This window comes from Micromesistius poutassou (genome assembly GCF_964030765.1).
Source record: "Micromesistius poutassou genome assembly, chromosome: 11".
NCBI classification, from domain to species: Eukaryota; Metazoa; Chordata; class Actinopteri; order Gadiformes; family Gadidae; genus Micromesistius; species Micromesistius poutassou.
Genome location: NC_140281.1, coordinates 9885163 through 9898264, shown reverse-complemented (window position 1 = coordinate 9898264; position 13102 = coordinate 9885163). Strand labels below are relative to the sequence as shown.

Below are 13102 nucleotides of genomic sequence, written 5' to 3'. Positions count from 1 at the left end.
TCAAAACGGCTTGTAATGGCTAATCACACTCACACCCAGTGACGGACTGGGATCAAAAAACGGCCCTGGCGTTTGCACATTATAACAGGCCCCGCGGGTGGAATTGTTGACAGGGGCGGAGGGGGGGGGGGTTTATTGTGGATTGTTTGTTGTGGATCGGCCCAAACGGTCCACGAGAGGCCGCGGCCCTTCTGGCATCTGCCCGAATGCCAGACCGTCCAGTCCATCACTGCTCACACCTGGTGGTATAATATGGCCTCTTTAAATGTGGATGTAAGTCGTATTTTGTAATAAAGGCTCAAAATGTAAACATAAAATCAGAGTAGCGAGACAAAAAGAGAATAAAATCTATGCATCCACCATTTTTAATCCATTGTGACTCCAGACACATGTCATCAAGGAGCAGGTAAGGGAGGGGGAATCCTCTCCAAGTGTGCTGCAGATGGGGATCGAACCTAGTATCTTTCGGCTACCGGGGTAGCCGCTACAATATATCTCACTATTTACTACGTTCTGTTTATGGTCTGAGTAAGAGTGCTGGTTATGGACGCCAGTTCATTCCAGGGTCACATGACCACACCTACTTGGTGTTTAAAGGCAGCTGCCTTGGAGAGTGAGGGATGAAACCGGGCAGACCAGGGTGAGGGTGGGCGGCTGTGGGGTGACACCAAAAATATGGGGGGCATGATATGCAAGGGAGATATCCATCAGCACAAACAGCTGAAGCGATGCCTATTTATTTGCAATAGAGATATCATCAAGGCCATGAAATGGAATATGAACTACAGTCACGTGTGTGTTAAACCACCAAGCAGGGGAGGATGCTATCAGGAGCTAAGAGGGACGGTTCAGGCTGTCGCATCTTGAGAAAAAGGATTTGACAAGGCATATGGCTTGCTGTCTCAGGTGATAATTCTATCCCTAAGGATAAAATCCAATGAATCGTGATCAAGGAATTTTTCTTCTCATTGCATCCAAGGGAGAGACACTTATTGGTAACAGCAATCAGCACAGTTAATGCATGTTTTTGTTTGTCATTTGTATTATATTTGTCATATGCATTAACTTCCTGCAACGTTTTCTACATAGGTCTAAACAATATAATATTTTTCTGGGAAAAGAATACACAACCCCGTGTTATGTCTACCATTGCCTTTTATTCATGAATTTGAAATGACATTACATAACATAACATCCCTAACCCTAACCACACAGCACCATTTGCATGAGAATATTCCATGAAAGTCAATGTATATAGACTTTCTGTTTATACACTGCCAGAAAAAAACACTGGCTGAACTTCTGATTGGCGATAATTCTGCTAACCCTAACCCGATTTATTGAATTACCCATAAATATATCATGATTTTTATTTATATGAAGCCCTGGATTTCCTTAAAATTCCCTTTTATTAAATACATATATCAAGAATCGACTTTCGTTGCCAGCACGTTGAATGGTTAGATTTGAACCCCGCCCTCTTTTGTTTCTAAATGATGTCACCCCGCATCCTACGTCTTCCTGACGTCATCACGTATGGTTTCCAAACAATAATCAGGAAAAAGCCACGTTGACGATCCTGGTTGAAGTGTAGTCCTAAATTCTGACCAGAATAAACCAGCAATTTATTTCCTAAACAGTTCAATTCCTTCTCGTGCTGCCGGCTACAAAGGAGACATGTCGTCCCCACCAAAAGAGAAGATCGAGACCAAAGCTGGACATCTTCCTGCAGGTAATGACGGGGATGTGAACAATTTGTTTTCTTTCTGCAGCCTCTATACGTCAAGGCCTTTGTTTTTGTGCTGTCTGACCCATATTGTAAACGCCATGTGATGTTTTGTGCATTCGCGTCTGTTCCAGCTGTAGATGAAAACCCTCTACTGCAAACGAAAGAAGACCGTATCGTAGCCTATTTTTACACTTCCTGACTTTAAGTGATGTCGCAAGGCTGCAGTGAATTCAAGTTATTGACCAGCCGTTTTTAAAAACATGTTTATTGCATGCTCGCATAACTAACGGATTTTAAATTGCGTTTATAACCGTTCGATTAAATGGAGTGGGTCTTTCTAACTAGGCCTTTCGGACGTCCAAATAAGCCTGATAAAAACCTGGTAAGGTGTACGTGGACGTATGAAATGGGCCGCCACAGCTAGATAACAACTGACCCTCTGCACCCTCACGTTACTGTCTGCATTCAAGTGCAAGCAGCTATCCCCTCACGCAAATGAATTACCATTATTCCCAGAGACATTTATAAAAACAACATTTGGTGTATTTTCGCTGTTGATGTGGATATAAGAAGTCGTTAATCGTTCATAATTTCATTAATATCAGAATATTTGAATGCTCCACCCATACACTGTAATAATTATTTGCCGTGTCTGATAGAAACGCTAAATTGTTCCGTATTTATTTTTAAACTAGGTTAACTAAGATATGTTATCACATATATATTTGGATTGTAATCATTGGGTACGTGGGAAATCATTCATTACAGTCTGTGTCTGTGTGTATATAAACGTGTCAATCAGTGACTAATAAATGAATGTGCATATGATGATTTATATAAGATGGCTGAGTTTGGTATTTGTGTTTGTGTCTTCCAGTGAAGGCAGGAGGCATGAGGATAGTCCAGAAGCACCAGTCAGCTGTAGTCCCAGAGGCCGTGCCCAAAGACGAAAAGGACGAGGAAGAGTATGAGACCGCCAGGTAAGGCTCAAACTAAACCCACACACATGGCTACTTCAGAATACATAAGACACACAAGACACCAAGACGATCTCTCCCCCACCACTCAGAGCCTTGGCAGAGGCATTGCCCTGTGGGTTTACTTTTGGATTAATTTACACACGCACACACGCACGCATGCATGTAAATGTTAACTTCTTTATGTACATAATATATACATAAGGACATAAATGTTACATATACAAAACATTGCTCAGGCGTGATCCAGAAATATGGGTCTAATGACAGTTCAAACAGCAGATTATGGATACACTCAACACCTTCTCCTCCAAATGTGGTGACTTCCAATAATGGAGGATATTGAGCAGTATTTGGCAAGTTGTTTTGCCCTTGCTTTTGTAAAGCCAACTATCCTGAGACCCCTAATGACAAGCCTATGCACGTGGCCCAGGCTGCCAAAGACAAGTACCAGATATTAACATTTGTAGCCAAGGCCAGATATTTGTTGTACAAGAGGGTGATATTTTACCAGCTTTGTTAAGTAAGCCTCCTCTAGACATGAATCAAAACAGCATCTTACTCCCAGAATGAACACATTTCTATTGTTCTCATCAATGATTGTAATATCAGGCCTGGTGGCATTTAAATTAGAGAACACAGATGTTTCTGCAAAGCACCTGGAAAACATTTGTTGTCTAACAACACAATTTATGTGTATTGACACTGTTGGAGAAATACACACACAATACACACACACACACACACACAATTCAAACCAAGCAAGTATTTGCACGGAGGGTTCACCATTGGTCCTCTCCCACTGCAGTGTTGGCAGCGGCTCCCAGTCTTGCAGCGTGAACATGTGTACCGCTAATGTGGTGAACGACATAATTACTGCGTAATTATCCCAATAACCTGAAGAGGCTCATCTGACTGCAGTTGTCTGCATGAACGCACACATTTGAGGCGTTCCTTGGTGCGTTCGACTGCTGCAAGCGCATCTGGTCGGTAATGTTCCTTGGCTTTGTTGTTGTGTTTTATTTGCCTAATTTTTATTTCTTATTAATGGACAGTGTCGAGGTCACTGAATTGTATGATGGCAGTCGAAATGGAACAATTAAGAGTTGAACTTTGTCGATGGTATATCTAGGAAGCTTGGGTGTACGTTTGTGGTTTATTTGTCTGTAACCCTAATGTTTTCACCCTCCCTCTTGTGAGAGTTTTTCAGTGAAGTGTGTGAGTTGTTGCAGATGCTGCATTCACACCGTTTGTGCGTGTGTGTGCACTTTTCTTTTTTTTTTAATTTACACGTCTTTTTCTTTCAAATCAGACATAACAATTTTATATCACAGTCTGCTCTACTTGCTGCTAAACAAAAGAGTGTATATGTTCACTTATTTTTTCAATTAACTAAACGAGGTAGAAGTATTTGCATATGGGTATAGAGTGTACTAAAGGCTCTGAACACACTCAAGGCTAAACGGGAGAAGAGGAGAAAAGGCCCAGTATTGGAAGCTGGCCATGGGTGTGGCCATCACACCAGTGTGACATGTTTCCGTGTGTGTGTGTGTGTGTGTGTGTGTGTGTGTGTGTGTGTGTGTGTGTGTGTGTGTGTGTGTGTGTGTGTGTGTGTGTGTGTGTGTGTGTGTGTGTGTGTGTGACTTCAATAATGATACTATTAATATTAATAAGACACAGGATCGCTCCGAAATCAATCAGCAGAGAAGAAAACTTGTGAGGAGGAGAAAAAAGAGAGAGAGGCAACATGCTACTGTTTCTATGGCAACTGCCACCTCGCCCACGGCATCAAACTTTCTGCTCTGCTGAGGCGGAGAAATGGGTGGGGGTGGGGGGGGGTGTGTGCATGGAAGGGTGTGTGGGGGGCAGGGGTGTTGGTTAGTCCACGAGGAGTGGCATAGGGAAGTGAAAATAGACTAGTTGAAAAAAAAAAAGAAGCCCTGGTGGTATTGTGTGGTCCTTAACATTTAAGTATCCACTACAGGATTTATATACATGCTTCCATGCACCGCCTCCTCTCATTTCCTCCCAAAGTCTTCGCTCCTGAAATTGAGGTGCAAAGCTCTTTACTGCCCCCTGCAGAAGGTAGCCGTCTCTGCGGATCACTTCTGGCTCTCAGCCACTGGAGCAACATTGAAACAAAATGTCAAAATTTTTCCCTCTCTCTCGCTCTGCCTCCCTCCCTCTCTTTCCCTCTCTCTCTCTCTCTATCTGTCTGCCTTTCTCCTTTCCGCATGTTTTCAGCATTCACATTGTTTTCTGAACATGTGTCACACTCCTGGTTGAATTATTGTGTGGCAGATTAATGGGTATCATTTAGGCCAGTGTGCTATACACTCAACCGCCTAAGATTATAGAGTGCTATTTTTTTGCTACTTGTAATGTATTCACGTTGTCTCTCGGTCTGACTCGCTTATACGTACCCATTTGTTATCGCCCAGCTCTTTTTTGTGTGAGATCATGTACACCCATCCACCTGATTCATAGTCTGTCCGTGTAGGAGAGTACATCCTCTCAATATATTTCTCCCCTTGCTTTTTTAATATATTTTTACAGATCCCACTAAGGGATTAATTTATAACTTACTCAAGTTCAAACGTCTGTCCGGCTTTCTGTTTGACTGAAACGGCATAGGCCTAACTTGCATGTTTGTTAACCTCTTATGTGACTTTTTCATTGTATTTTCAGTCTGAATATTTCCTGTGTGTGTGTGTGTGTGTGTGTGTGTGTGTGTGTGTGTGTGTGTGTGTGTGTGTGTGTGTGTGTGTGTGTGTGTGTGTGTGTGTGTGTGTGTGTGTGTGTGTGTGTGTGGTACCTCTTTTAAGTGCAACACATTCATGGTAAACATAAGATGGGGTCACTGCAAGTAAACTTGATAACCTCTAGTGACGTGTAGTCTAGTGCAAATGTATAGTCCAAGTGCAGAGGTTGTCAAAGTGACTCACTCAGAGATTTACACAGCTTGCTCTTGATTGATGATAACAGGAACGACAACAGGAATGTTTTGTCTAAAAGTTGGCTGAAAGTTTTCCCCCTTAAGGGGAAACGTTAGGTTGGGTGAGAACCGGCACATTTATTAATACCTTTTGAAAGCAAAATCCTGGAAAATATTGGGTGGGACAAACACCACTGTTTTGAACTTTCTGTGGATGTAACACTACAGCAAAATAATTCACTTGAATTATTTTTATATTATTATTATTATTATTTTTATATATTAAGGATTAAGAGCAAAAACTATTTTGTGAGCTGTCAGCGATGCTGGTGGTACCTGGTAGGATGTAAATTGTCACAGGCGGTCCATGACTGTTCAAATTTGGGAAACACTGGTCTACTACAACCAACGTGAAGTCTAGTTGAACACGCATAGGCTAGTGTAACGTAAGCGTGTCCAACATGCAGGCAGTCTTGACAGTAACACGGGTAGTCTAGTTAAAAAAAATATGTAGCCCAGTTGAACAGACATGGAGGCTAGTGATCGGTCGTGTAGTTTCACAGATGCATGGGCTAGCATGACATAGTGCAACGTCAGCCTAGGCTCGCGTGTACAGTCCCTTTCTCATTTCCAAACTAAAGTGAGCAGGGTTATACGTGGCACTGCAGCGTTGGTGGTATGATGCAGAATGACTCTACACTTTCTCACATGTCATGAGGCAGGGAAGGCGCAGAGGCGGTAAAGTGTGGAGGCTGTGGCCTTTTTTTCCCTCCTGGGATTTTTTCCTTTTGTTACCATCTGTGTGATGTCTTTAAATGTTTTGGGGCTGGGGGGGGGGATGCTCCAAACATTTTTTTAAAAGACGGTACACCCAGGTGGTACTTATCTAGTGCGTGCCATGCATATGTTCTGATTAAATTATGAACAGTAATCCACTAAATTATTGTTTTAAACGTTTCTGCTAACTCAGGAAACATTCTGGCTGGGTGCCTTTGAGCAGAGTTTTCAAGGTGGTCGCCACATCCGTGCATTTATTTATTTTTTAACTTCTCTTGCCTCCGGGTTTCAGTGTCACAAAATTGCTCAGGGCTCATTCGTCATGTCAAGGTCGTACAGAACCTCTGGTTTCTCTTACTTCCCTCCCCTCTCCCTCTCCCTCTGTCTATTAGCGTGAGTTCATTCCTTCCTACTTTTCTCCCTCCCTCCCTCTTCCCCATCGCTAATAGTCTGTTATAAAGAAGGTACTCCTTTGTTCATTCCTCCCCTCCTCCGCTTTATCACCCTATGCCTCTGACTTGGTCTTTTCTGACCTGGCTTCCTGACCCCTTGCATCTTTTATTCCCCCTGTCCATCACACGTCTTTCAACTTGTCCTATTTGCCTTTTCTCTCTCTCTCTCTCTCTCTCTCTCTCTCTCTCTCTCTCTCTCTCTCTCTCTCTCCCCCCTTCCCCCCCCCTATCTGCTATCCTCGCTCCCCCAATCGTAGGGATTTGAGTGTTTGGTGACACTGAATGGAAGCTATTAATGCTGTTGGCTGTCCTGTCAGCCTCTGTGTATATTTACATGGGTGTGTGCTTGTGCACGGGCATGTTTGCGTGAAGGTGTTGCGTGTGTTAGGCCGCTGACTGTATGCATTCTGACAGTTGATGGTGTTGGCCTCATGTTTTGGAGAGGTGTGAGTTGGGTATTTGACTTGTTTCACTGTTTTCTGTTTGTTTCTTTTTTGCCTCTTAGCACGGACATGTGGTTCAAAGATAAGAGAAGACCCATGCGCTGTCTCTGCACTCGCAACCGCTGAAACACATCGGCACACCACCTGCATAAAGACTGTTGTGGTTATGAGGTCACGACAAAAACTATATTGTATTGCATTATATATTATTCATAATATTTTATTTCTTTTGTCTTCCCTGGTTTCCTTCGGGCTCTCTCTCTCTCTCTCTCTCTCTCTCTCTCTCTCTCTCTCTCTCTCTCTCTCTCTCTCTCTCTCTCTCTCTCTCTCTCTCTCTGCAGTCCTCCAAAGCCCACCGTGATCGTCTCTGGAGTGGTCACAAAGGTAACGACACAGACCACACACAAACACACACACACTCGCATGCGTATCTCACACACACACGCACACACACATTTGTGCAGCGAGGAGCCACGGCAGACGTTAGAAACTGGGACACCAGCCTCCATAGGGAAAGGTCTGAAAATTGGCACAGGGAAGGGACACGAAGAGAAATGGCTGACACCGGCCACACAAAAACAGACAGGCGGGAAGATGGAGAGAAATGGCCGTGGGAGGGGGGGGACTGAAGAGGAGTGGTGAGACGGACAGAATCGCAAGGGCAGTGTTTAAAAGCCAGAGAGAAGTGGCAGAGGGACATAAAGGGAGATTTCAGTTTGGTTTTATGGAACCAATGTGCTCCGGGCAGCTCCTGGATCATAACCTCCTAAATGGTTTTCCAGAGTGCCTCGCGACAGATCCCAAATAATAATAATAATCAACACTGCCAAGAGACAGTCGGAGGGGACAGCCCAAACTGCCTGAATGAAAGATCCAAATCCACTGAAACTGTCAGTGGGATTTTCTGTGGGATTGAGAGAAAATCTGTTTTATGGACGAATGAACATGGTTCTAGGGTTGTGACAGTGATGGGATTTTTGCTGCCGGTCGATTGTCTTCCTTGTAGTTGAACCGACAGACATCAATTTTTTTAATTCTTAGATATTAATTAGGAAAAGAAACAATAGGCCTAAAGCGTATTTAAGTATTGATAGTGTGTTAATAAATGAAATGAAATGAAACAAATCGACATTGCCTGTTAAGAGACATGAAAATGTGCTTTTAATAAGACACTTTAATTAAATCAAATACATTTATTTTGGTCAAACCGAGGGTCTGTTGGTTTGCAAAAACAAGGAAGCATTAGTAGAATAAAATGAATCCTTTATTACCGCTTTAAAGAGAGCAGAGATTTAAAACTTCCAAATATTTCAACTATATACATTGATGAACAAATGAGGCTTAAAAAAAACTGATCAGACCGCCTGTCCGACTGCCACGGTTTAATGAATTAAATACAATTAAATCGCCTTGTCCTGTCCCTTTAAAACAATCAACACACAATAAAATAAAATGTCTGGCCTGTTTTTCGATGTCCGTGTCAAGATGACGAAAAGAATGTTGACCTTCTCGGGTTCGAGGAATGAACGTAGGGGTGTGGTAGTTATGTAGTGGACAGTCAGACTCGTATACGGAGTCATGTTGCTGTTTTTGAGAAATATTTTCTTTCGGGGCCACTCGTATTAGCGGTCAAAAGTTTTTGCGCATCGCTTTGAAAGCCGGCTTTTCCCCGGTGTGAAACACAACCCTTTTATTCGCCAAGTACTCAGTTATTTCCATTTGTCACCGTCCCGATTTATATCTCACCACTCAGGAAAATGCTCTGGCCACACTCTGCTGCACCTGGCCAGATGTGGGCCCAGATGGTGTAGCAGCTTTGTATGTAAGTCCAAGTTGAGCGTATTCTCTTGGGTGGTGCGTTCTGAGGGTGATTTCTTGTGCTCTATTGCTTTACTTCATTCGGTTCAACACCAGAATGGCCCCGAATTGGCTATGTAGCATTGGTTTTGTTTTTTTAGAGGGATCATTTGGTGTAATTATTTATGTATATTTAGGCTATAGAAAAGGTTGATTTTATTTTGGCAAAAACTTGCCAAAGTATACATTTTAGGACAACATTAACAATAGGGCTGAACAATTTGGGGAAATAATCTAATTGCAATTATTTCGACCAATATTGCGATTGCGATTTTTCTTTTTTAAGTTCCTTATGATCTGTATCCACTCTAAAAGCAACAAATCATTCTATAGTATGACCAACACAACATTGTAAGTAGTTGACATATAAACTGCTCTTTCCTTTTATGCCAGGCAGGTGTTGAGATGAATTGAAGCATGAATTGATATATAACATCTTTATTTAACTATTGAATTGTAAAAGAAAAATAAATGCCAGTAACAGTAACAAATACCCCCCAAACAAATAAATAATAAAAAATAGAATAAAATAAAAATAATCGCAGCCTTTGCGATTTGCAAATTGCGTTCTATCGCGATGTCGGTTTGAATTTGATTAATCATTCAGCCCTAATTAACAAATGGCGGTTATGATGCCAGTGACCAGTGATATGCACGATTATGAAATAACCGGCCCAGCCTGGTTAGCTTTGATATGGCTGCCTACGATGAGGAAACTTGAGGAGGAAAATAGTGTGTTTGGCTGTACTTTGATGTATGTTGACTCTGCTTGATAACGGCCAGACTTTGACCTTCAACTTGTAAAAAAATTTATGAAAGTAGGCCTGTGTGTGTGTGTGCGTGTGCGTGTGCGTGCGTGCGTGCGCGCGCCAGGTGGAATGTTAGGGCCGGGCCGTTTATCAGCCCCCCTGTCCCCCCGCCTATCTTCCCTCCAGCCGTCCCATTTAACTCCCACTATCACTTAGGGCCGTCAATACACAAAGACTTCAGAAAAGTCATTTTTTTTATTTTTATGACCTATTCACTTTAAGAGCAGGCCCTCATTATCTGAGTTGTGTGTGTCTGCATGTGCGCTCGCATGCGTCCATGTGTGTGTTTGTGCGTGTGGCAGGTCTGGGCAATGGGTAACTATTTAAATTACAGTACACTGGTTTTATAATATCGCATATGATATTGTAAATTCATTTTTTTGTTAAATGTGTATGCTACTGGTTAAATTGGAAATATTTTGACACGTAGCCACGTTCCCAAATAATCTTCCTCTTCTGCAGCATGTAGCATTGCGTGGCCAAATCTGCACTCCCTTGGTCTGTTACGACTACTACAAGTAGGGCAAGAAGCTCTGAGGTTTAGAGGAGGGAGTAAAGAGGCCGAATAAAGGTCAGCTCCGCTCCATACCCGCCTATTAGTTGTACAATTCTAATGTATTTGTATGTAGTACAATGTTGCGTGTGTTATACACATTTATTCTGGATTGAACAACAGAAACACAAGTGGGATGAATAATTAAGGAAAAGGAAATCAAAAATATTGACAAATTGAAAAGTTGTAAAATAATTGATTGAAAGGAAGTCTTTTAGTAAGTTTTGATGCAATGTCTGATTTTCTAATGTTGTGTTTTTTTTTTATTGATTGATTCAGTTGTGCATGGTAGATTAGGGGCAGGGGTCGTGATTTCCTTGCACTCCCATTAGCACAATTTCCAGGTCAATGCTGTTGTTTTGCGATTAGATAACAGACTTTAGACTAGGACTGGCAAGGACATGTGCACAATTAAATAGGTTAAAAACAAAAGAGATTACATTGCATGCACAGGCATGCCGGGAAAAGCATTTCCCATGAATGTTTAAGCCTGTGTTGGACCTGATTTGGCCGACTACTATATGTACTCCTTTAAAACACCATTTAGTTGTTCATTCACGTTCCAGGGGTCCCTCGTTTTCAATTTGAGAGCTTGCCTCTCTAGCTGCTGGTCCTATTTAACTATTGGAATGTAATCAATGAAAGTAAATCTACTTGTGTCTTCTCTATTCAAAGTCATACATGCTGATTAGCAGTTCCATCATGAAAAGCATGAATGGTGACCTTCGCTAACAGCCCTTCAGTGGCTGGAAAATCAGCTTGCAGCGAATGCTCTGTAGGGAATCTGCAAAAAAAAGAAAGACCTTTTAGCTTTCTGTGCTCTTGGGATTTCCCTGCTGCTTTTTGTGTGTTTTCCTTGCCTTGAGCCAACGAGACTTGATCCACACAAATGCTTTCTTCCAACCATGACTGTGTTCTCCGCCTAGGGTGACAGGGACTTCACCCCGGCAGCTGCCCAGGTAGCCCACCAGAAGCCCCAGCCCGCGCTTCCGAAGATGCCCCCCAGCCACCAGCAAAACCAGCAAATCCACCAGCCCCGCAAGTGAGCTAGCGCCGCGGCAGCACCAGACATTAGCGGCAAAGCTAACTCCACCAGCCAGCCTTTTCACACCGGAACCGACCGAGGGCGAGGACAGCCCCCCCCCCCAACCAGGCATAGATATCTGGTTGTTTTTGGTTCCCCCAGAAGAAGAAAAACAAATGTCAATCTTAAAAATAATAGATAATAATTTGGGATTTTTTTTTTCCATTGTGATACTGATTTAAACTGAAGTGTTGATCCCCATATTTGTGCATGCTAAGTGCACTTAGTTGCACTATTTCTCAATGAAGTTTGTTTTGCAAGTGCTGTGTGGTTCAAACGCCAAAGTGAAGGGCCAGATATACAGCTACGGCTTCCACCGGGGTGTGATTGAGACTGGAAGCTGATCTGAGATCTGTGTCTGTAAATGGGGTGTGGGGTCTAAACCCTAGAAATGTGCACATCAGACATACCAACCCATCCTTGGGATTGGGGAATTATTTGTACCTGCAAAAAGTATTTTTAGACAACATCAATTGAAATATAATCCAACAATAATCATATCATCATAATGATATATTGACCATACAGTATATTATGGGGGACCAGAGAGACCGAAATGACTCGAGGCAGCATGAACCAACATTAAGCCTTGGTTGCCTCTGACAAGCATTCCATTTGACCCTTTCCTCTAGATTCCCCTTCACCAAGTCCTTAGACACGTACACACATATTCCTTAATCACCCAACCCCCTTACACTGAAGTGTCGTTAATTGTAACACTAATTATCAGGTTTCCAAAAAATGGAAAGATGTTATTTCACCTAGCCCTACAACGTTATTTTTGGGGTTAATAAAAAATTCAAATGTAAAGGAAGTTTTATTGTTGTTTTTGCTCGGTTATTCACTTGAGTGATTTGTTCAATTGTAAAAACAGATAATTCAAAAGTCATTGAATTGACTTAAGTGTTAGGAATGGTTGTCTTAGTTATTAAAGATGTATCCTGAAATAACGAAATTGTGTCATCATTGAATAATGTGTTGTGAAAAGACACCTTAGGACTTCAGTGCCATAGTCGCATGCTATTAATATCATGCGCAATATCACACTCTGCGTTTAAAAGTTTCACATGCTTCGTATTATATCTAGATTTGTATTTGTTGGCAAGCTCCTCATATGAAACAAATTCCCCATTGTTTGACTAGATTGAAAATAATAGACTTAAAATTATGGATTGTTTTTGGGGATCATGTCATACGACGCCAACCACATGCAACTTAAAACCTGTCCATAAAGATTCCAAAGATTCCACCTGACCTTTTTCCGACGTAAACACATTCTCATTGGTCAGATTCTAATGCAGCTCCATACATAATATATGCCTAAAACTGATCTTAACCATCACAAACCTAATACCTAAACCATCTCTAACATTAGACCTACATTTAATCTCTAACCTAATGCGTTGCTCTGGTAAAAAAGAGACAAACAAGATGGTGGTTTCAAACGCTGCAGTGGATGGCTCTTGGTTCAAGTCCTGGTGAGGGG

The 13102-nt window shown here is 42.1% G+C and overlaps 1 protein-coding gene across 1 annotated transcript; it reads left to right on the top strand.

Annotated features, from left to right (window-relative positions):
• The first annotated feature begins 1537 nt into the window (after positions 1-1537).
• dap (death-associated protein) lies at positions 1538-12571 on the top strand. The gene is made up of 4 exons (XM_084475486.1): positions 1538-1732; positions 2607-2709; positions 7655-7697; positions 11459-12571. The coding sequence occupies exons 1-4, from the start codon at positions 1678-1680 to the stop codon at positions 11576-11578; spliced, it is 321 nt and encodes a 106-aa protein (XP_084331612.1). The 5' UTR covers positions 1538-1677; the 3' UTR covers positions 11579-12571.
• The last annotated feature ends 531 nt before the right edge of the window (positions 12572-13102 follow it).